Source organism: Peromyscus leucopus, chromosome 14, assembly GCF_004664715.2.
Source record: "Peromyscus leucopus breed LL Stock chromosome 14, UCI_PerLeu_2.1, whole genome shotgun sequence".
In the NCBI taxonomy this organism is placed as follows: Eukaryota; Metazoa; Chordata; class Mammalia; order Rodentia; family Cricetidae; genus Peromyscus; species Peromyscus leucopus.
Genome location: NC_051075.1, coordinates 75,818,500 through 75,838,635, shown reverse-complemented (window position 1 = coordinate 75,838,635; position 20,136 = coordinate 75,818,500). Strand labels below are relative to the sequence as shown.

Sequence of the window (20,136 nt, the reverse complement as noted above, 5' to 3'; positions counted from 1 at the left end):
AAATGATTGTCCATACATGCATACCCTGGGTAATGACAAAATCAGGATATTTAACATGTTTATCACCGACATTTTTATTTCTTTGTGGTGGGAGCATTCACAGCCCTCTCTGGTATTATTATGAAATACGAAATACATTATTATTGGTGGCATCACCCTGTTGGTGACCCACCAGAACTTACTCCTCCATTCTCACTGTGATGAGCCTCTCTCCATTCTCTCTCCCTGCCTTGTACTCTGCCTGAGATCTCACACAAGATGAGACCCTGTAGTATTTGAACCTCTGTGCATTGCTCATCTGGCTTGTCCTTGGGGCTTACCACTGTTGTAGATAACAGGATTCCATTTCCTTTCATAGCTGTGTTGTACTCTGGTGTGTGTGTGTGTGTGTGTGTGTGTGTGTGTGTGTGTGTGTGTGTGTGTAAATGTCACATTTTCTTTGTCCATTCAGAAACACAAAGGGAGATTCCATCTTGTGAGTAGTGCTGGAATCAACAGAAATTCAGATATGCTTTAAACATAACTGATTTCAGTATCTTTGGACATATATGATATTTTTAAATTTTGAATAATTCCTAAGTAAAAAGGTTCAATATCAAGAAACAAGTAGATCTTAAAACCCTTTGGTTGTATGTTATAGTCCCAAAGGATTATTTTAAAATTAGATAACAATGAACCAGGTGTGGTGGCTCATACTTGTTACCCTGCAAAAGGATCAGAAGTTTGAAATCATCCTCAGCCATATATTAAGTTCAGTGACAGCCTGGGACACATAGATTGTGCCTCATGAGACCCACATTTTAAATTATATGAAATGATGTAAGCATCCTGGTAGGTTTTCCTGGTTTGGGGTAGTTCAGAACTTTAGAAAGCTCTAGTGTGGTGGGCATGTTTGCTAGCAAGGTCTCACCATCACACCCTTCCTCCAAGGCACTTCCTGTCCACTTGATGTCATAGATAATTGTCAAGGAAGAAACGACTGAAATGTTTATGTCTGCACCAAAGCTACTTCCATAACCTAAAACATAAACTGTCGCTGAGGGGAAAGTCTACTCAGGACCAACATGAATCTAGGTCAGCAGTTGGAGAAATGTGGAAATTGTGGTTGTTGTTGGTGAATGTAAGCTACACCTTAATGTGCATGTGTGCATCAGAACTGGCAGCCAGACTGTGTTCTGGGTGTGTTCCCATCACAGTCTAGACTCAGGCAAACAGCACTGTGGCGTATGGTGTGTCCCTGTTTTGCTGATTGGGGTCTCAGCTGTTTTGGTACAAAGGTCCTTTCACTTTGTGTGAGGGGAAGCGTCACAGCCCAGAGCCTAAAGAGATTTAGGTCTTTGGGACAGGTTACTAAGTCTTCTGGCATCTAAGGAAGTCATCCCTTCTGTTTCCTGGTGTTTTTGCAGTTCAGTTTGGAAGCAGCAAAATTGACAAAGAGCTGATAAACCGAATAGAGAAAGCCACTGGCCAGAGACCACACCGCTTCCTGCGCAGAGGCATCTTCTTCTCCCACAGGTCAGTGCCCTTCCTCTGCTCTGGGTTCACAGAATTGGGAGGTTCTGGGGAGGCCTGGTACCCCGGGCAAAATGAGACTGCTATAGTATTTACTGTGGAATTACCGGGTGCTTTCACTGGGAATCTTCAGCTTGTTCCTTTGTAAATGACCCACCTCACAAGGTGGAGGTCAGTTCTTTGCAGGTGAAATACAGTCATGTTACATGCTGTGAGTTGTTAAAGGGCATGAAAGCAAGAGAATATCAGGTCCAACTTGAGTGCTTCCCACACAGTAAGCTGTAGGCTTCCTGAAATTACCTACCTTCTTCCTCCCACTCATGAATGTCAAGAGACGTTTACAGCACAACCCTTGGGACAGAGTATCCCTGCCTTGGGCCATAAATTCCATGCAGATAACATCAAGAATGGGCGAGTCCAGAAGACTTCTTGCCTCTCCCATTCCAAATACTGCTTTTCCTCTTCATGGAACTGACGACCTGAGGTCAGGGTGTTCTGTTCTACTCACACTTCAAGGAGCACTCAGGAAAGAACACTTCTGCCCAAACATTTCACATCATGTCTACAGAGAGCTCTGGGCCCTGCTCAACCCACATCCTGGACAAAATATAATCAGTATTTTTCTTAATGGAAATTGAAATCAGGGTCAGTGATATGAGTCAGTGGGTAAAGGTGCCCACTGCCAAGCCCGACAACCTGAGTTCCATTCCCAGGATCCATATGGTAGAAGGAGAGAACAGATTCCCACAGAGTATCCTATGACATTCACATACACTCCATGGCATGAGTACACACACAGAAAGACACACAAAGAAGTCAATAAAATGTCATTTAAAAAGTTAAGGCCAGGTGTGGTAGTACACACCCTTAATTCCAGAACTTGGGGGGCAGAGGCAGGGGTTCTCTGTGAGTCTGAGGCCAGCCTGGTCTATATAGAGTTTCAGGAAAGCTGGGGCTACATAGAGAAACACTTGCGGGGGGGGGGGCATTGAGGGCTGGCTAGATGGCTCAGCAGGGAAAGGCACCTGCTTCTAAACTTAACCTGAGTTCAGTCTCCAGGTCTCACATGGTGTGAGGAAAGAACTAATTCCCAAAAGTTGTTTTCTGACCTACACAGATGCAAGAACACACATACACATACACAACACAAAAATAAAGAAATGTAATAAAAATTGTTGTGAAGAGATTTAATTGGTGTATCGTAGAATTCAGCTCTTTAGTTATGCTATTCAGTGGTTTAGTGTATTTTCGAAGTTGTATAACCACTTCAGCAGTCTAATTACAGAGCTTCTTACCACCCAACAGGAAACCTCCCTGTCAGCAGTCACTTCCAGAACTGGGTGATGGACAGACTTGTAGTTCCAGCGCTAAGGAGGTGGAAGCAGGGGAATCAGAAGTTCAGGGTCATCCTTGACTGCATAGCCTATCAAGGCTAGCCTGGGAAACTTGAGGATCCTATCTCCAAAATAGATAGAAAGCAAATCTAACTAGTTCTGAGTTAAAAATATGAGTCTTCCAACTCCATCCTTTTTCAAGATTACTTTTATATTCTTGGCTCCTTGTACTTCAATGTGAGTTTTAAAATCAGCCTTTTCTTTTCTACAAGAAAAGCCTCTGGGATTTTAATAAGGTTTGTCAATGCAAAAACATAGCCCTCACCCCCCTCAGTGAATAAGATATGGGTATTGTAGCCCAGAGACAGATTCATTTCCCAAATGCCATGTCCACTTAACAAAACTCCTTTATTCAGAACAAAAGAAAGTCATGAATCAGGGCACTCTTCAGATGCATTAACAAAGACAACAGGTCAGTATCTGTAGTAGGCTTGAGGTGCTAATTCCTAGCTTTTGGGTTGGTGGCAGCTTTAGTGGTCTCTCAGTACATTCCACAACATTGCCTGATAGGCCCAAGACTGCCAGGTCACACACTAAGGTGGGCAGTGACTGGCTATTGAGGAAGCTGACATGGCCCATCCCTATAATCCACCTTTTGCACCCCTGAGCCTGGCTAACCTGCAGTCTTGAGCACAGGTGGATTTTTCTCCTGGGACTTCAGTGTACACACTATTCCAGATCTGTTGGCCAGTTCAGTGAACATTGTGAGCTTACAATACTGTTGTAAGTTTTGGGGTTTTAGTTTGTTTTTGTTTTTTTTTTTTGTTTTTTTTTTTTATTTTTTTTAAAGGCAGGATCTCACTGTACAGCCCTATCCAGTCTGGAACTGTTGTTGTTTATTCTAAGGCAGAATCTGGGTTTTCTGGGCTGGCCTGCAGCTCACAGTCCTGCCTCGGGCTCCCAAGTGCTAGGAGTGCAGGCCCACACGGTCATACCCAGATTCCCAAACTCTCTTTTGTGGGAGTTCTCCAATTGTTGTGCAAGCACTGTGGAGATGGTCTGCTTTTTTTTTTTTTTTTTTTTTTTTTTAAATTTATTATTGTGTGGGTGTGTGTGAAAACGTAGGCATTGCATGTGAGTGTCATAGGACAGCTCACAAGATTTGGTTCTCTCCTCTACCATGTGGGTCCCCAGATCCCAGCTCCAGCCATCAGGCTTGGGAGCAAGCCTCTCTGCCTACTGAGCTGTCTCACCGTGTCATTGATCTTAAAGCTCCTAACCTCTTAGGTTTCTCACTGCCCCGGCACTGGTGTCCTCAGTGTAATAGCTCGGGGAAGGCATTTACACATCCTGAAGTTGGACAAAACCCACCACCTAATGTTACCTGTGAGCCTGCAGGGGAAATGACATCTGCAAGCTCATCTCTAACAAGGCCCTTTGGGAAGGGTATGCATAAGATGGGCCTTGGCCTAGGGCCTGGCCTAGTAAGCTCTCAGATATGGGCTGTGGCCACATGGAAAGCAACTCATGGGATGGATTTTCTCTCTTCCATGTGCCCATTAAAAGTTAATTGGGTATAGCCAGGCAGTGGTGGCACACACCTTTAATCCCAGCACTTGGGAGGCAGAGCCAGAACTCTGTGAGTTCGAGGCCAATCTGGTCTACAGAGTGAGGTGCAGGGCAGCCAGGACTGTTGCACAGAGAAACCCTGTCTTGCAAAACCAAAAAAAAAAAAAAAAAACAAGGAAGAAGGAAGAAAACCACAAATTCCAGGCTAGGGGGACGGAAGGTTTAGTAGATGAACATTTGCCTTGCAAGCATGGGGACCTGCATTCAGTCTCCTAAAGTATATATGTAACAAACAAAAGGGTGTGATGATATGTTTGTAATACCAGTGCTTGGGAGACAGAGAGGCAGGTCCCTGGAGCTCACTCAGCCCGCCTAGCCCACTTGGTGAGCCCCAGATCCGATTAAGAGACCTTGTCTCAAAAGTAGCCCCTGAGAAACAATACCTGAAGTTATCCTGACCCCCTACCCAAACACACACAGTCAGTCAGCTCCCCTGAAGTCAGAAGCAGGCCTACAGCTGATACTGACCACAGCCCTCAAGGAGGGGCCTCCATAGCACTGATGGTGTCCCCATCCTGGGGAAGGAAGGTTGACTCTGGAATGGTTCTCAGTGAAAGACCCAAGGCCCAAGCTGGCCTGGGTTGCCAAGTCAGCTCTTCAGCTGGGACCTTTATCCTGAACCACTAGGACCTACCTTTCTGTCCTCCCCAAGCTAGGCCTGCATGGAACCCTGAGATTTTCCTAGGCTCGGTCTCTACAATCTCAGGACTGGTGGGTTCTAAAGAGGTATGTGGTACTGTTCGAGTGTCCGGTGCCCAAGGGTTGTGGAAAGCACTAAGTGCATTTGCTTTGATCATTGGAGACATTCCAAAAGGAACCAGTGGCATATTCATGCTTATCTTTTAAAATGTTGGTCCGGAGACAGGATCTCACTTTGTGGCACTGAGTGTCCTGGAGCTCACTGTGTAGACCATGCTGTCCTCAAATTCACAGAGATCTGCCTGCCTCTGCCTCCTGAATGCTGGGATTAAAGGTGTGGGCTGTCACATCTGGCCCAGATTTTAAACCTCTAATTCCTAACTTACATGTCTTGGCTTCCAAAAGAATTATTCACAGGAGTCCTCTCAGAGTTAGTCGCCTCTCATCGTGTTTCCAGCACCAAAGAGATCAAATCCTGATTATCGTCTATGTTATTTATCTGTCTTTACTTTTCACTTCCAAATGAGCTTCAGTGCTTTGGTACTTTTTCCAGAAAATGACACTATTTCTTTTTCCCCTCTTTTTCTTTAGAGATATGAATCAAGTTCTTGATGCCTATGAAAATAAGAAGCCATTTTATCTGTACACAGGCAGGGGCCCCTCCTCCGAAGCAATGCATCTGGGTCATCTTGTCCCATTTATTTTCACAAAGTAAGTATTGCTCATGTGACTTGTCCCTTCCCTAGTGAAGCAAGAATGGAGCTTATAGAGCATCTTGGAAGACAAGGCTGCTGCCTGTTGACTGTGCTACAGGACTAGGACCTTGCCACCTGTTCATTGCGTTTGCACTGGGCTCGCTCCAGAAAGCCAGGTGTGATGGGAGACACCTCCGTGGAATCAACCAGACCGGCTCCACTCCTCTTCCTGCTCCTTGTCCTTGTCACTATAGGCCCACTCTAGTCCAAACCTCATGTCCATCCTTGTCTGCCAAATGACAGGAATTACTCTCACCTGCGGGGGGGGGGGGGGGGGGGGGGGCAATGATTAGTGAAATGTGTGGGATTGCTAGCGGGGTTTGCGGTTACAGAGTAGGGAGGAAGTGTGTGTTCACATACAGAGTGGCTTCTTCCTCGGGATCTCCATTCTCCATGTCCCTAGAGTGGGGTGCAGGGCATGTTCATACCTACAAATGCCTTCTGTGTTTTGTAGGTGGCTGCAGGATGTGTTCAACGTGCCTTTGGTCATCCAGATGTCTGATGATGAGAAGTACCTGTGGAAGGACCTGACTCTGGAACAGGCATACAGCTATACTGTGGAAAATGCCAAGGATATCATTGCCTGTGGTTTTGACATCAACAAAACTTTCATCTTCTCTGACCTTGAGTTTATGGGGTAAGGAAGAACCACTTGGCCACCTTCTGAGCAGTGAGTGCAGACATCATGACCAACCTGAAATGCTGAAGATGGGTTATGGCCTGGTTTTTCTTCTGTTGTGATCTAGAATATTGGTTTCATTTAGCAGTAGTTTTTGAGGTGGGAAGCTTGTGTGCCTAGAAAGAAGTAATGTCAAACTACTGTCGCCTTCATAATCTTATCTATAGAAATTGTAAATATTCGCCCGGCATAGTCATGGTGTCCCCCTCAGCTATCATAGTGAAGTGTTTTGCACTGTAGTGTCCAAGGACAGCCAGTCTCAGAGTTTGGTAGCCTTCTCACTTTCAATGTGACGTTTTCTTCAGAGAAAAGTGCCACTCATTAGACAGGTTCTGCACAGTCCCATCTCTTGAACTGACCATCAGCGTACTTCATTCTTGAACTTCTTCTCCAATGGTTACAAAGAAGTGTGGTAAAATCATACTTTGAAACAGATATGTCAGTGTGCACCTACAGTCAATCCCATTACTCAGGGGCCTGAAGAAGCAGGATCAGGAGTTCGAGGCTACCCCAGGGCTACATAACAAGACCTTGTCAGAAGAAACAAAGTGGGGTGGAGGTGGTGCTTTTAGTCAGCCATCACAAGAATGGTATTAAAGCCCTGTGGCACATACCTCTAATCCCAGCGTTCAGGCTGCTGACATCACTGGGCTACATCATTAGACGCTATCTCAAAAATAAATGTAACAGTGAATACTGGTTATCTCCACAAATATATTTTGAGGACTGGGGTGAGAAAGCACTTACCTAGTATGTGTGAGGCCCTGGGTTTATTCCCCCACATGGTAGGACTTGGAAGGCATCAAGTCTTGAGCAGTAGAGATGTGGGCCTTCGCTCAAGGGAGTCCATTCAGCAGGTTGGATGGGCGTGGGCTTGAGGCCCTCTTGTGTGGTGTTACAGCCAGTAATTAGGCCAAGGCAGTGTGAGGTTGGCTGTTGCTGGTCCTCAGCTGCCTTTATACGTCCTTGGAGCCAAGAAGGAGCTGTTTGTCCGCCAGGAGCCACACATACCCTAGCAGAAAATCTGACCTTTCACCAGCTAGGAAAATCATTAAAATTTTTTAAATATTTTTATTATGCTGGGTGTGGTAGCAAATGCCTTTAATCTTAGCCCTTGGGAGACAGAGGCAGAAAATCTCTCTAGGTTTGAGGCCAGCCTGATCTACATAATGAGACTCTGTCTCAAAAATATGTTTTCTGAATTACATTTTAATTTACTGAGTGGGGCGTGTTTGTGTGTGTGTGTGTGTGTGTGTGAGAGAGAGAGAGAGAGAGAGAGAGAGAGAGAGAGAGAGAGGAGGGGGAGGGGGGGGGGGGGGACATCTTATGGGACAGCTCTCTACTTCCACAGTGTGGGTCCTAGGAATCAAATTCAGGTCATCAGGCTTGGTGGCAAGCACTTTTTACAGCTGAGCCTTCTTGCCTGCCTCTCCCCCCAGATAAATTTTTGAGTTTTGCCTATCAGACTATTCTTCAATTATTCCATGTGAACATAGAGACTGTTATCCCAGAAGGAATTGAAATGGATCTCAGGTCAGGATCTGACCCCAGGTCTTCAGTGGTCTTACGGTGACATAGATGTCATGAGACTTGGCACACTTGTGCCCTTGTTTTCACCTCATTCCTTCAAATAGCCTGATGCATGTGCTCGAGCCTCAGCCCAGATACAAGCTGTGGTCTCAGCCCCTGACCTCCGTTCACCTTGACCCAGTGAGAATTTTCTCTCTCCAGGAGTATGGGGTAGAGTTGAATATCAGAAAACATATTTACCCCATTAAGAATTCCTTCTTTTTGTTTTCTTTTTCAAATGAGTTCTCATTGGCCTTGGATCCCAAGTACTAGAGACTAGAGTTATGTTCATGTGCCACCACACCCAGCAAGAGTTTCCTTAAATACTTGAGCGTTTACTTTCCTGAGTTAAATTTAATCTAGACTCTTATCTGTGATCTAACAAGCCTATTGGTCCTTTGGAGCTACAAATACAAGGAAGTCAGGCTCCACTCTTCTTGGGAAGGCAGGAAGGAGTCAGTGTGTCCCTCTCCATGCTTCCCACTCACACCCCACAGAGGGCCTTCTTTGCAGTGATACAGTCCCAGCTTTGCTCCAGCTTGGTCTTATCCTCTTGAGTAAGTCCCTGTATCTCCCAGCTTGCTTTTTCTTTGCTAGAAATGGAACCAGAACCTTATGCATGTTAGGCCAGTGTCTACTAGTAACCTGCATTGGTAGCCTCTACATTTTATCTTGTAATGGAGCGGTCACTTAACAGATAATTGGGTGACAGTGAGGTCACAATGTTGGGAGATAGGAAAAGGTGGAGGTAAAGAGGGTTAGAGATGATGCTCCATGCTGCCAAGCTTTTGGGCACTTTCTGAGCTGATGTGCATAAAGCTCCTCATGTGGCACCTAGGGCCTGGACAATGTCACCTTTTAGCTGTCTTCCAAGTATGGAGCCTGTGTGTGGGAGGAAGGTCCTCCCTGGGGCAGTTGTTCAGTTGTGGGACACAGTCAAGAATGGCTGCCACTGATCTAAGCATCATAAGCATGACCTTCACCATCCAGAAAAGTGAAGTTGCTCAAACCAGCTGGTATGGCCCACCCCTGTTGCTGGGTTTGAAGCCAGCGCTGCCCAAAGCACACAGTACTGCTCCAGTAGTGGGGAGTAGTAGCCAGATGCGGGAAGGAGCATCTGCACTGAGGCAAACCCTCTATGCTGCATCCATCAGTTCCCATGCGTCCCACCACACCATCGTGTCAGCAGACAGTTGTGGGGCCTCTTCCTTGAGATCCGCAGCATGCTGAGCACTGGCCCAGCAAGATGTGGGTGTTCCCTGTTAGCTCTGCCCTCTGCACCTGGCTCTGTTCTGACCCCTCATCAGGTCTTCTTCCCAGAGCTAGTTAGAGACGTGACTGCTATAGATGTCTGTCTACAGGTGACTTCTCCATGCATTCCTGTGATGCTTGAGCTGAACACATGTGATACCCATTGTGTGCCTGGCACGCCGCTCAATGATACCCAGTTTTAGCTACTGCTACTTTATTGTCCATGGAGGCTATCCTCCAGCTCAGGTGTGACTCTGCTCATCTCTGCAGGCAGAGCCCAGGCTTCTACAAGAATGTGGTGAAGATTCAGAAGCATGTCACTTTCAACCAGGTGAAAGGCATTTTCGGCTTCACCGACAGTGACTGCATTGGTAAGGGGCTGTTGCTGCCTGGGGACCCCTCTTCCTCTCTCGGTGGGACAAGAGAGCTCAGAGGAGGCTAGCCAGTGTTCATAAGAATCACAAAACAGCAATGCTAGGAAGTGATGGTGGCACACGCCTTTAATCCCAGCACTGGGGAGGCAGAGGCAGGTGGATCTCCTGTGAGTTTGAGGCCAACCTGGTCTACAGAGTGAGTTCCAGGATAGCCAGGGATAAACAGGAACCAGAAACCTTATCTCGAAAAACAAAAAGACCCGCAGAGCAGCAACACCAAAGCCTGAGCTAACCTTCCTGGGGAGGGTGTGTGTGTTCAAAGAGATAGATTCATACATGTAGCAAATGTTACCAGTGAGCCCCACGTCACCCCAAGTATCTGATCTTTAAAGCCCAGAGACCTGAGATGTTAGCACTTCATTTAAACTCAGAGGTGGTGTTCCAGCAGACTCAGACAGACAGGCAGACAAGACTGACTGGAGTTCTCCAACATGCTGGAGTGATCCCAATCACTGCAGGGCTTGGTAGAGCCCAGGAGGGCAGGGGATCTTCTGCTCACCTATGGGAGTCTTCCCTGCACTCCAGTCTCCCCATTTAAAGATGAGAGATTTTAGCTGGGTATGGTGACACACTCCTTTAATCCCAGCACATGTCTGTTCTTCCAATGTATCGGCCTTTGTAGGCTATCATTCTGAGACTTGTGTCTGGGCCTTCTGTTCCCTTTGTCCACCTGTTCCCAGTCCCCTGGCCTCCTCTTTGATGGTTCAGTCAGATTCATTCCCAGCAACTGGAGCATGAGCTTCCTGATTTTGAGAGGTACTTGACATTGGGGTCACAGCATCCAGGGTAGTTCCACAGTGGAGCAGTTAAGGAGCAGCTTCTTGTAACTGCCTTGCCCTTCCCTGACACCCCAGGTTCAATCCTGGTTCAGCCACTCACTTGCTGTATGCAGCTGTGGCAGACCACGTAAACACCCTGAGCTTGAATGTGCATGTTTGTAAGGTGGCAGGAGGTGCCTTGGCATGCGGTTATGAAGAGTAACAAACTCCTGGAAATGGCCCGTGTGGTGCTGTGCCCTTAGTGGTGGCACTGGTGGCCATGGCAGCCGGATGCATTGAAGGGGAGAATGTGACACCAGTGTGTGGCGTGGGCACAGCTGAGCACACTGTGAACGCAGACAGGAAACTGATGAGAGACCCGGGGTGCAGCTGGACTGACTTAGTCCCTTTCTGGATTTTTAGGCTTGCTTTAGTTTGTCTTCAGTGGAGAGGAAACCCATTTTTAATTCCTTTAACTGGATTAATTACCCAGAGCAGCGGTCGGCCCAACACATAAGAATGTCTCCCTTCTTTCAGGGAAAATCAGTTTTCCTGCTGTCCAGGCTGCACCGTCATTCAGCAACTCTTTCCCGAAGATCTTCCGAGACAGGACGGACATCCAGTGCCTCATTCCGTGTGCCATTGACCAGGTAGGGGCCAGAGCCAGCTTGTGGGAAGTGAAGTGGGCTGGCTGTGGTTTTAGGACTCTCCTGGGAGGGTGGAAGTGGTAGAAGTGTTGGGAGAAGAGAAGCCAGTTTGAAACTGTGACGGCGGGCTTCACAGCCTCCCATCAGGGTGGCTCCTTTAGGGTTGCTCATTGGCCAGAGCCTGGCCATTTGTTCCATTGTCTTCACCCAAGTCTTCTCCACCCAGGATCCTTACTTCAGAATGACGAGGGACGTGGCCCCCAGGATCGGCCACCCTAAACCTGCCCTGCTGCATTCGACCTTCTTCCCTGCCTTGCAGGGTGCTCAGACCAAGATGAGTGCCAGTGACCCCAACTCTTCCATCTTCCTTACTGACACAGCCAAGCAGATCAAGAGCAAGGTGAGCCTGGGAGAAGCAGGAAACACGAGAGTTCACTTAACATACCGTCTCATACAACTCAGACTCACAGCAATGCTGAATTCCACAGGGGCCCACTGCCCACACAGCAGGGGAGCTTGGGTTTGGGTGGATTGGGGTTTTGGGCCTTTGGTTTTTGGTGTTGGGGAATTCATTAGTCTTTGATCCCCTTCGTATAGGTAAGAACCTGGGGCTTTTGCTGTTTCCCTCTTTTCTGTAGTTCTCACCAGCATGTTGATGCAGAGGCAGAGTCTTGGTGGTTTCTTTAAAGCATAATCAATGAAGCTGTTGTCAGGTGATGTAAAAGATAGTCCTCTGAACATCAGACCTGGCAGGGCCAGTTACTGTGCTGAAGGTTTCTGAGAGTCCTTCTCCCTCAGTTCCTGCCGGACCCTCAATAAACAGTTTGTTTATTCAGACAAAGTGTCGGTGTAGACCAGGCTGTCACAGAGATCCACCTGCCTCTGCCTCCTGAGTACTAGGATCAAAGGCATGCGCCACCATGCCCAGCTACTATGTTTGTTTGAAGCAGAGAGTCATGAGACAGAGAGAATCATCGCTCAGTGCAAAGCTCCTGCCCTGGCACACTGCTCTATAGTGAGGGCAGCAATGTAGGCTGCTATTCTCTAGACTGTTCTCCTGGAAAGAATTTAGATGTACCCTCCAACAGGATTGCATGTCTAGTTGAGCCCTGTCTGGCAGGCTGTGGGTGCTTGGTAAATATTTGCAAGTCAATTGGAAACTGGAATTAGAAAGGAGTTTGCACATCCACATGCTTCAGAGGCCAGTGCTGTTGCTCAGAACTGAGCTGCCAGTGAGTGTAAACCCTTCACCGTTCCAGGAAGTCACTGATGTTTCCTTTGGATCCAAGTATGTGTTTGTGGATTGGATGGTCTAAGAGGAACATATCTAGGGGGTGTTATACAATAGTCAGAGTCCCTGCCAAGCCCCAATGCCTTCGGAAAGTCCCAGGCAGGTTCTGGTTGACAATGGGGACTTTTCATATCCAGCCCTTCCTCCGGAAATAGTTTCTGCCAGCCCTGCCTAAAGTGACAGCTCATAGGATTGGGGGACTTTTTCTTTCTCTTTTGCTTTTATCTGAAACTTCCAGAATGCAGAGGGGGAGGAAGAAGTGAGGTATGTGGGGAGACATGTTCTGCTCGGTTTTGAGAAGTTGTTTTTAGAAGCAGTTTGTGATTCTGAAGTAGTTTCCATTTGCAAAACCAGGAGAGTCCCAAGGGCTAGGTGAGTAACGTGCACCAGATCAGAACTACACAGGCCTGTAGAGGTCAGGGTCACAGGCAGGTTCTCTCCAAATCCTGTCCCCAACTCAGCTTCAGACACAGTTACCCTGGCAAGGGACCTTCAGACAGAATCTCCACTACTCAGAGCTGGGCTGAGACACCACAAACAGCAGGTTCAGTCTTAGAGTAACAAGTCTACCTGCTGGTTAACCCCGCTGCCAACAGCCAGGCCCTGATGATCTTGGCCTATAAGTCAACAAGGCAAGGGGACTTTCCCTCCACTTCAGTGCCTGCCAAGTGGGTCTCCGGCAGACACCAATGGCTGATGTCCTACAGTCAGTTCAGTTCTGATGCTTTCTCCCTGGAGAGTGCAGCACTCAACAGCTGAAGGCCTCAGCCTCACTCTGTGCCCGCCCAAGACTGTGACATCTGTATTTCTGACTGACCAGCTCTGCACAGGGTTCCCACAGCCCCTGCCAAGGCTTCATTAATTTGCCGGAACAGCTCACAGAACTCAGGGAAACACCATCTGTCTATTATAAAGCAGGAAAGTGGTGGGTCCAGGCATAGAGAGCACTGAATGCCCACCCATGTCTGGGCACATTTGCTCTTGTGAGTCAGCAACCTGGAAGCCTAGCAGTTTTCAGAGAGGATTTGGGAGTTTCCCAGGTTCTAGGAACTTTGTCTCAGGACAGATATTCTGACAAAACATGACCCTGTCACTATGGAGAGGCCTTTAGCAATCTAGGCAGCTTTTGTGAGGTGCAAAGTCCTGATGACCTTTATCCCTAGCTTTCATTCATTTTTATTTCTTTACTTACTTACTTTTCTGAGACAGACTCTCACTGTATACCACTGGCTGGCCTGGAACTCACTGTGTAGCCCAGGCTAGCCCCAGACTCACAGATCTACCTGCAGAGGCCTTCTGAATGCTGGATTAAAGGTTTACGCTCCCACGCCCTGGTCTTTTCATTAGTTCTCTTGCTTGTTTTGAGATGGTGTTTCTCTGTGTTGCTGAGGCTGGCCTGGAACTCTTGAACACAAGCAGTCCTCCTGTCTCAGCCTCCTATATGCTAAGTGCCCACCACTGTCCGCAGCTCTGTTTTGTTAGTTTCTGGGGTTTGTGTGCTTCTTTTTTGTGTGTATTAGTATTTTGCTTGCATGTATGTCTGCTTGACATGAGTGCCTGGTATCCACAGGGGCCAGACGAGGGCATTTGGAGATACAGGCAGTTATGAGCTGCTATGTGGGTGCTGGAGATTGAACTCTGGTTCTCTGGAAGAGCAGCCAGTGCTCTCAATCACTGAGCCATCACTCTAGCCCATCTGGGGCTGTCTTAACCAACTGACACATCGCCTGTCTGGTTGGAAACCTCCCTACAGGCCTTTCCTGCCACCACATGTTGAGAATAGAGCTTCCTTCAGCTGTGTTCTCCTGACCCTGTGGCTCGTGTGCACATGGGGTTGGGGCCTGCTTTTCTGCCACCTATGGACAGACACAGCACTACCTGCTTTGGTTTCCAGACTGTTCTGTAACTTGAGCAGTGGGGGTTGTCACAGACCTGCTCTCTTGCCTCCCTGACCTTCACTAGGAGTCACTATTGTGACTGCCACCCCCGTGGGCCCTGACCAGTGTCCAGGGACAGGACAGCACTCTGACTGGCCTCTGTGCTGGCACAGGTCAACAAGCACGCGTTTTCTGGTGGAAGAGACACCGTGGAGGAGCACAGGCAGTTTGGGGGCAACTGTGAAGTGGACGTGTCCTTCATGTATCTGACCTTCTTCCTTGAAGATGATGACAGGCTGGAGCAGATCAGAAAGGTGAGTCAAGCCCAGCCAGGCCTTGTGTGTTGCCAGAGCAATCCTTAGGGGCCTGGGCTGAGCCCAGCTCAGTTCATACAGTAAGTTCATACTCACTTAGACCTACCTATTCAGGAGGCTGGAGCAGGAAGATTACAGATTCTAGGCCAGCCTAGGCTGTAGAGCAAGATGTTGTATTTAAAACACAGAACAGGTGCTTGCTTTAGCATATATACCAACAGAGAGAACAATACAGAGAAGATTAGCATGGCCCCTGCTCAAGGCCAACACGAAATCCATGAAGCATTCCATATGTAAAACAAAAACTGGGGGCTGGAGAGATGGCTCAGTGGTTAAGAGCATATATATTGTTCTTGCAGTGGACCTGAGTTCAATTCCCAGCACCCACATCAGGCAGCTTACAACTGCTTATAACTCCAGCTTCAGGGGGTGGCCCTAATCTTAGATACATGCACATATATGGACAAACATACATGTACACATAAATAAATAATAAAATATTATATTTTAAAAAACCTGGGTAAGATCAGTCAGATGTTTAACTACATGGGAAGAACCCTTGAATAGTTCACAAAAGTGAGAGTACAAAGAGGTTTGTCTTTTTTGTCAGGGAAGAAATGTAGGTGAACCACATGCCAGCAGATGATTTAGGTGTCGGTGGTCCCGGACAGCCTCGCAGTGAGCTGGTAGGGACAAGCAGAGCCTTGGCCTTGCAGTGTTTTCCAGGGAAATCCTATGGAATAGGAAACAGCTTTTTATACAAAAACAACAGAAACAATAGCAGAAAAAAGTTACAAGCATGCTCTTGCAGCCAGGAGGCCAAGTGAGAATTGTTGCAGGTACACTGCACTATTGTGTGGGTGTCTTTGGTCGTTACTATTTAAGAAAGAGTCTCACTGTGTAGCCCTGGAACTCCTGATAAAGAGCAGGTTTACATTAACTCGTGACAATCCTGTCTCAGCCACTGAGTGCTGGGGTTATAGCAATCAGTATTTAGAGGGTTTCAGTGACACCAGGGCCAACGCCAACGAGAGTGAAAGAAAGGCAGTGAGAGGAGCGAGCTGCATGACATTCACAAGAGAAATTCTCAGGAAACACGCCATTCATTGTTAGTGGTCAGCGCCTGTGGTGTGGAGCTGAAGGTGGTTTTCCCCCAATTTGCTGCCGCCTAGGTTTGGGGTCTTGGTTTTGTCTGCTTGAAGAGTGGCGTAGACGGGAAGGAAGGCATCAGGGTGCATAGGAGCCGTACGGCTGAGAGCCGCACTCAGCTCTCCTTTTCTTGTGGGTGACGTAATAGATTCTGATTACCGTTTCCCTCCTGCTACTCCTCCCAGTTCTTCCCCACTTCCCCTCCCATCTGGATCCACTCCCTTCCTGTCTCACTAGAAAACAAGCAGGCTTCTGCGGGGTAATGATGAAATATAGTATAAAACAAAAACTAACACATCAGAATTGGACAAAACAAGCCGAAGGAAAAGAGCCCAAGCACAAGAGACAGACATTTTAATATTCTATAAGACCCAGGTTACTGTGACACTGAGCATAGCTCTAAAGGGATATAAACTGAACTCAAGCTCAGGTAGGGAGGGCTTGACACACAAAACCACTGCTCACAGCATCCACCTTCCTGGCAGGATTATACCAGCGGAGCCATGCTCACTGGAGAGCTGAAGAAGACACTCATAGACGTCCTTCAGCCCCTGATCGCCGAGCACCAGGCCCGACGCAAGGCGGTCACCGAGGAAACGGTGAAGGAGTTCATGACCCCCCGGCAGCTGTCCTTCCACTTTCAGTAATGTTTCTTTTCTGTCTGCACATAAAGAAGAAAATCTGTCGATAATCCCAGCCCCCTCAAATCAAGGCACACTCCCAATAGGCTTCTGTCACGTGGGAATTCCTGGACCTGGGTCTCTACGCCCTTGTGCATTCTGAATGCTGTTGCTTCTGTGATGTCTCTCCGCCTGTTGTCTGCTGAGGATGATCAGGTGCTGCTAATGTTGTGTGGTCACATAGAAACCCAGCCGAGAATCTCTCCCACAAAGAGCCCAGGTGTGGCACCTCTGTGGCCCACAGAGGATTGTCCATCTAGCAGCCTAGGGTTCCAGATAAATTCCCAAAATATTAGTTTTGTTTGTTTTTAAGTGTACGTGCTGCACGTGGTAGTGCACACCTTACAGACTCTATATTTAGGATGCAAAGGCACAAGTTCTAGGCCAGCATGGGCTACCTAGCAAGAGTCAGTCATAATTTATGTTTGATTCTGAATCTATGGAGTCAGAATGTCATTACTGTAAAACTGAAAACCTCTGTGAAAAACTGATGAGACATTTAGTGGGCAAAGATGCTATGCTCGAGCCCATACCAACTATATATATATATATATTTACATATAATATATATAAGCTTTGCTTTATATCAAGTAGGAAGTGGTCAGCTTTGTCCTGTAGGTGTAGCTCAGTAGTAGAGCATTCGCCTAGTGTGCATGACGCCCTGGGTTCAGTCTCCAATGCCACAACAGAGGGGGTGGGTGGGATCATTCAGCTCTAAAGCTGTTTTTAACACTGATTATGGACCAGGCTGGACCATTTCTACCAACCTGAGTCTTGTGGGTGAAACTCCAGGCTGAGGTAACCAAACTCCAGATCACACGTGTTGTTCACTCCAGAATCATGCTTGTTGCCCTTCCTGTACTAACGTTTCCTCAAATGGCCTGGCCTCCACCTCTTGAAACCCAGTGGTGACTTCTCCCGACCATCAGACTCTAAGGACAGTCTGTTGCCTTTGCAGATGCTTTTGTTTTGACACTTGACTGAAGTGGAAGGCCGCACAGAACAGTGTGCTGGCCGTGTCCCGGGCCGGTGGACCATAGCTAGACAGGAAAGAACAACAGCCGTCCAGGCTCTGCTGGTCTCCCTCTGGGCTGGCCACATGTCATGAGCCACCACTCAGAGTCTTGGCAGAGCAGAAGCCATGTCTCAGGGAAAGCCCCTGGTTGAAGTGTCTGTCCGCTATGAAGGCACAAAGGCCACTCTTGAATGTTCCGTCCTCTTGTCACTTTCAGGCAAAATAAACTTGGTTGTGTCCGCCTTTGTCGCTCTCTGTCTAAGCAGGCTGCGGGGGTGCCTGCACTGATTGCCCCCAAGCCACACTACACCATGCTGAGCCTGCAGCCACTCCCCTTGGGAGTGAAATCCCATGGTGCTTAGAGGCAGGCTCCCAGGGACTGTTTTGGTTTTTTGTTTTGGTTTGTTTTGGTTTTGGTTTTGTTTCCTTTTAACAAGATTTATTTTTATTTTTTGTGAATGGGTGTTTTGCCTACATGTATGTCTGTGTACCACATGCATGCCTGGTGCCCAGGGAATCCAGAAAGGGTGTGAGATCCCTTGACACTGGAGTTACAGACAGTTGTAAGCCAGCATGTGCTAGGAACTAAACCTGAGTCTTCTGGAAGAGCAGCCAGTACTGTTAACCACTGAGCCATCTTTCCAACCCCTTAAATATGAGTCTTTTTTTTTTTTAAATATTTTTTATTTTTATTTTATTTTATTTTCTATCATCAGCTTAATACAGTACAAATTTTTATCCTAATAGTGAAATATTTCACTGATGCTTGCCCAGTGATTGAGTAAAACCAAAACTTACTATAAGCCACAGTTATCCTAGGGTCCCCCCTGCTATGGAGCCTCCCTGGTTCTGTGGGTTGCAGTCTGACTGTTCTTTGCTTTGTATCTAGTATCCACTTATGAGTGAGTACATACCATGTTTGTCTTTCTGGGTTTGGGTTACCTCACTCAGGATGATATTTTCTAGTTCCATCCATTTGCCTGCAAATTTCATGATATCATTGTTGTTTACTGCTGAGTAGTACTCCATTGTGTATATGTGCCACATTTTCTTTGTCCATTCTTCAGTTGACAGGCATCTAGGTTATTTCCAGATTCTGGCTATTATGAATAATGCTGCTGTGAACATAGTTGAGCATGTGTCCTTGTGGTAAGATTGAGCATTCCTTGGGTATATGCCCAAGAGTGGTATGGCTGGGTCTTGCGGTAGATTGATTCCCAGGGACTGTTTTTGTGTCAGCCAATTGTCCTGAGAAGCCACCATCTCTCTCCCTGCAACTGCTTTCCCGCCTTGTTTGACATTCTAACAGCCTGGAGAGAGCATGTGCGTGTGGATGTCCTGTCTGCAGAGACCTGGGTGCTTGGGGAGTTGCTGAAATGATGAGCATGGGCAGGAGCAGGGCTACTAGTGGTCCAGGGGAGACCCAGTCACAATGGAACCCTTACCCACCTGTCCATTTGCAAGTGGGGAGATATGACTTGTCCAAGGCCACACAGTGAATTTGTTACTGAGCAGTCTGTTCTGACTTAGTATTGAGAACACTAAGGTTCACACCCTGGGTGGCCAACCACCTGAACTCAGAGCCAATGAGAGGGCCAGAGTATATGGCACAAAGTTCATGCAGGCTCCCCTTGAGGCCCCCTCCCACCAGACAGGCCATACTTCCAGGCCAACACCGCACCGGCTGCTGTGGCCAGAGGTGGTGAAGCAGATGCGAAGCACTGCCTTGCTCTCTCACCGTGCTCCAGAACGATTGATGTCACTTGTAGTGCTGTCGCCCCCTGGAGCGTCCAGGTGTGCAGATGAGAGAGAGATTCCTGTCATTGTCCACCCGGCCATAGCATCTGAGGGCTTCGCAAGGATCCTGGACCCCGGGAGGAGGGAGCACCCAGGCCAGCCCCCACCTGCCATCGGTCACAACTTTGGAAGAGTCACTTGACCTCTTGGGAGCTCCATCTCCTCCATGTAAGACAACACAGAGGTGATACCCAAGGCTGCTGCTTGTCGGGGTGAGGGTAGGGTAGCTCCCTGAGAGAAAGGTTCAACGAGCTTTTTTAATGGAAGCAGCCTGGGGATGGTGTCCAATACCACATGGTCCAGAGACTTCCCAGAAAGAACAGCCTTTGCTCTGAGTGGTATCCACACCACATAGATGCAGGTGGCAGCTCCCATCTAGAGCAGTACGTCCAGGGGTAAACAGGCCTTGGTGAAACTCCAGAATTACACTATTGTCCCTTCTCCTGGGCCCATAGGTCTGTAGCCAGCACATACTGTGGGAGTTCTCAAGGGGAGCTTTTAGCTCTCACTGGAACGCTCAACTACAGACTTGATTTTTCTGGAAGTAGCCCTGTGGAGAGACCAGCTCTTCCTCAGTGTGTTACTGAGGAGCAGCCAGGCCCTTCCCTCTGGTTCTTCACTTCTGACAGCAGGAGTGGGGTCAGGAATGGTACCTAGAATCTATGCACTTGGGAGGATGTGGCAGTAAGACAGTGAGGATTTGAGGCCAGCCAGGGGTATGTTTGAGTGCCAGGCCCTTCCTGCTAGGTCACTTCCCTCACCAACGGCAGCCTGGAGACCTGGGCTGGGCCAGCAGCTCAGCAATT

At 47.8% G+C, this 20,136-nt stretch overlaps 1 protein-coding gene and 1 non-coding gene across 5 annotated transcripts in view; both read left to right on the top strand.

Annotated features, from left to right (window-relative positions):
• The window catches only part of Wars1 (tryptophanyl-tRNA synthetase 1), a 51,189-nt gene that overhangs the window by 13,838 nt on the left and 17,215 nt on the right, over positions 1–20,136 (top strand). For 3 of the 4 annotated variants that reach the window (XM_028858078.2, XM_028858081.2, XM_028858080.2), the window contains exons 4-11: positions 1,407–1,515; positions 5,706–5,825; positions 6,324–6,506; positions 9,639–9,739; positions 11,098–11,210; positions 11,434–11,607; positions 14,549–14,689; positions 16,324–17,776. In XM_028858078.2, the coding sequence (XP_028713911.1) occupies positions 1,407–1,515; positions 5,706–5,825; positions 6,324–6,506; positions 9,639–9,739; positions 11,098–11,210; positions 11,434–11,607; positions 14,549–14,689; positions 16,324–16,485 (1,103 nt within the window). In that variant the 3' untranslated portion in view covers positions 16,486–17,776. Of the gene's footprint in view, positions 1–1,406; positions 1,516–5,705; positions 5,826–6,323; positions 6,507–9,638; positions 9,740–11,097; positions 11,211–11,433; positions 11,608–14,548; positions 14,690–16,323; positions 17,777–20,136 lie in introns of those variants that run through there. The other variant, XM_037210839.1, reaches the window with a different exon arrangement.
• LOC114683766 lies at positions 14,883–14,986 on the top strand. The gene has a single exon (XR_003733199.1). It is a non-coding gene; the product is annotated as a U6 spliceosomal RNA (small nuclear RNA).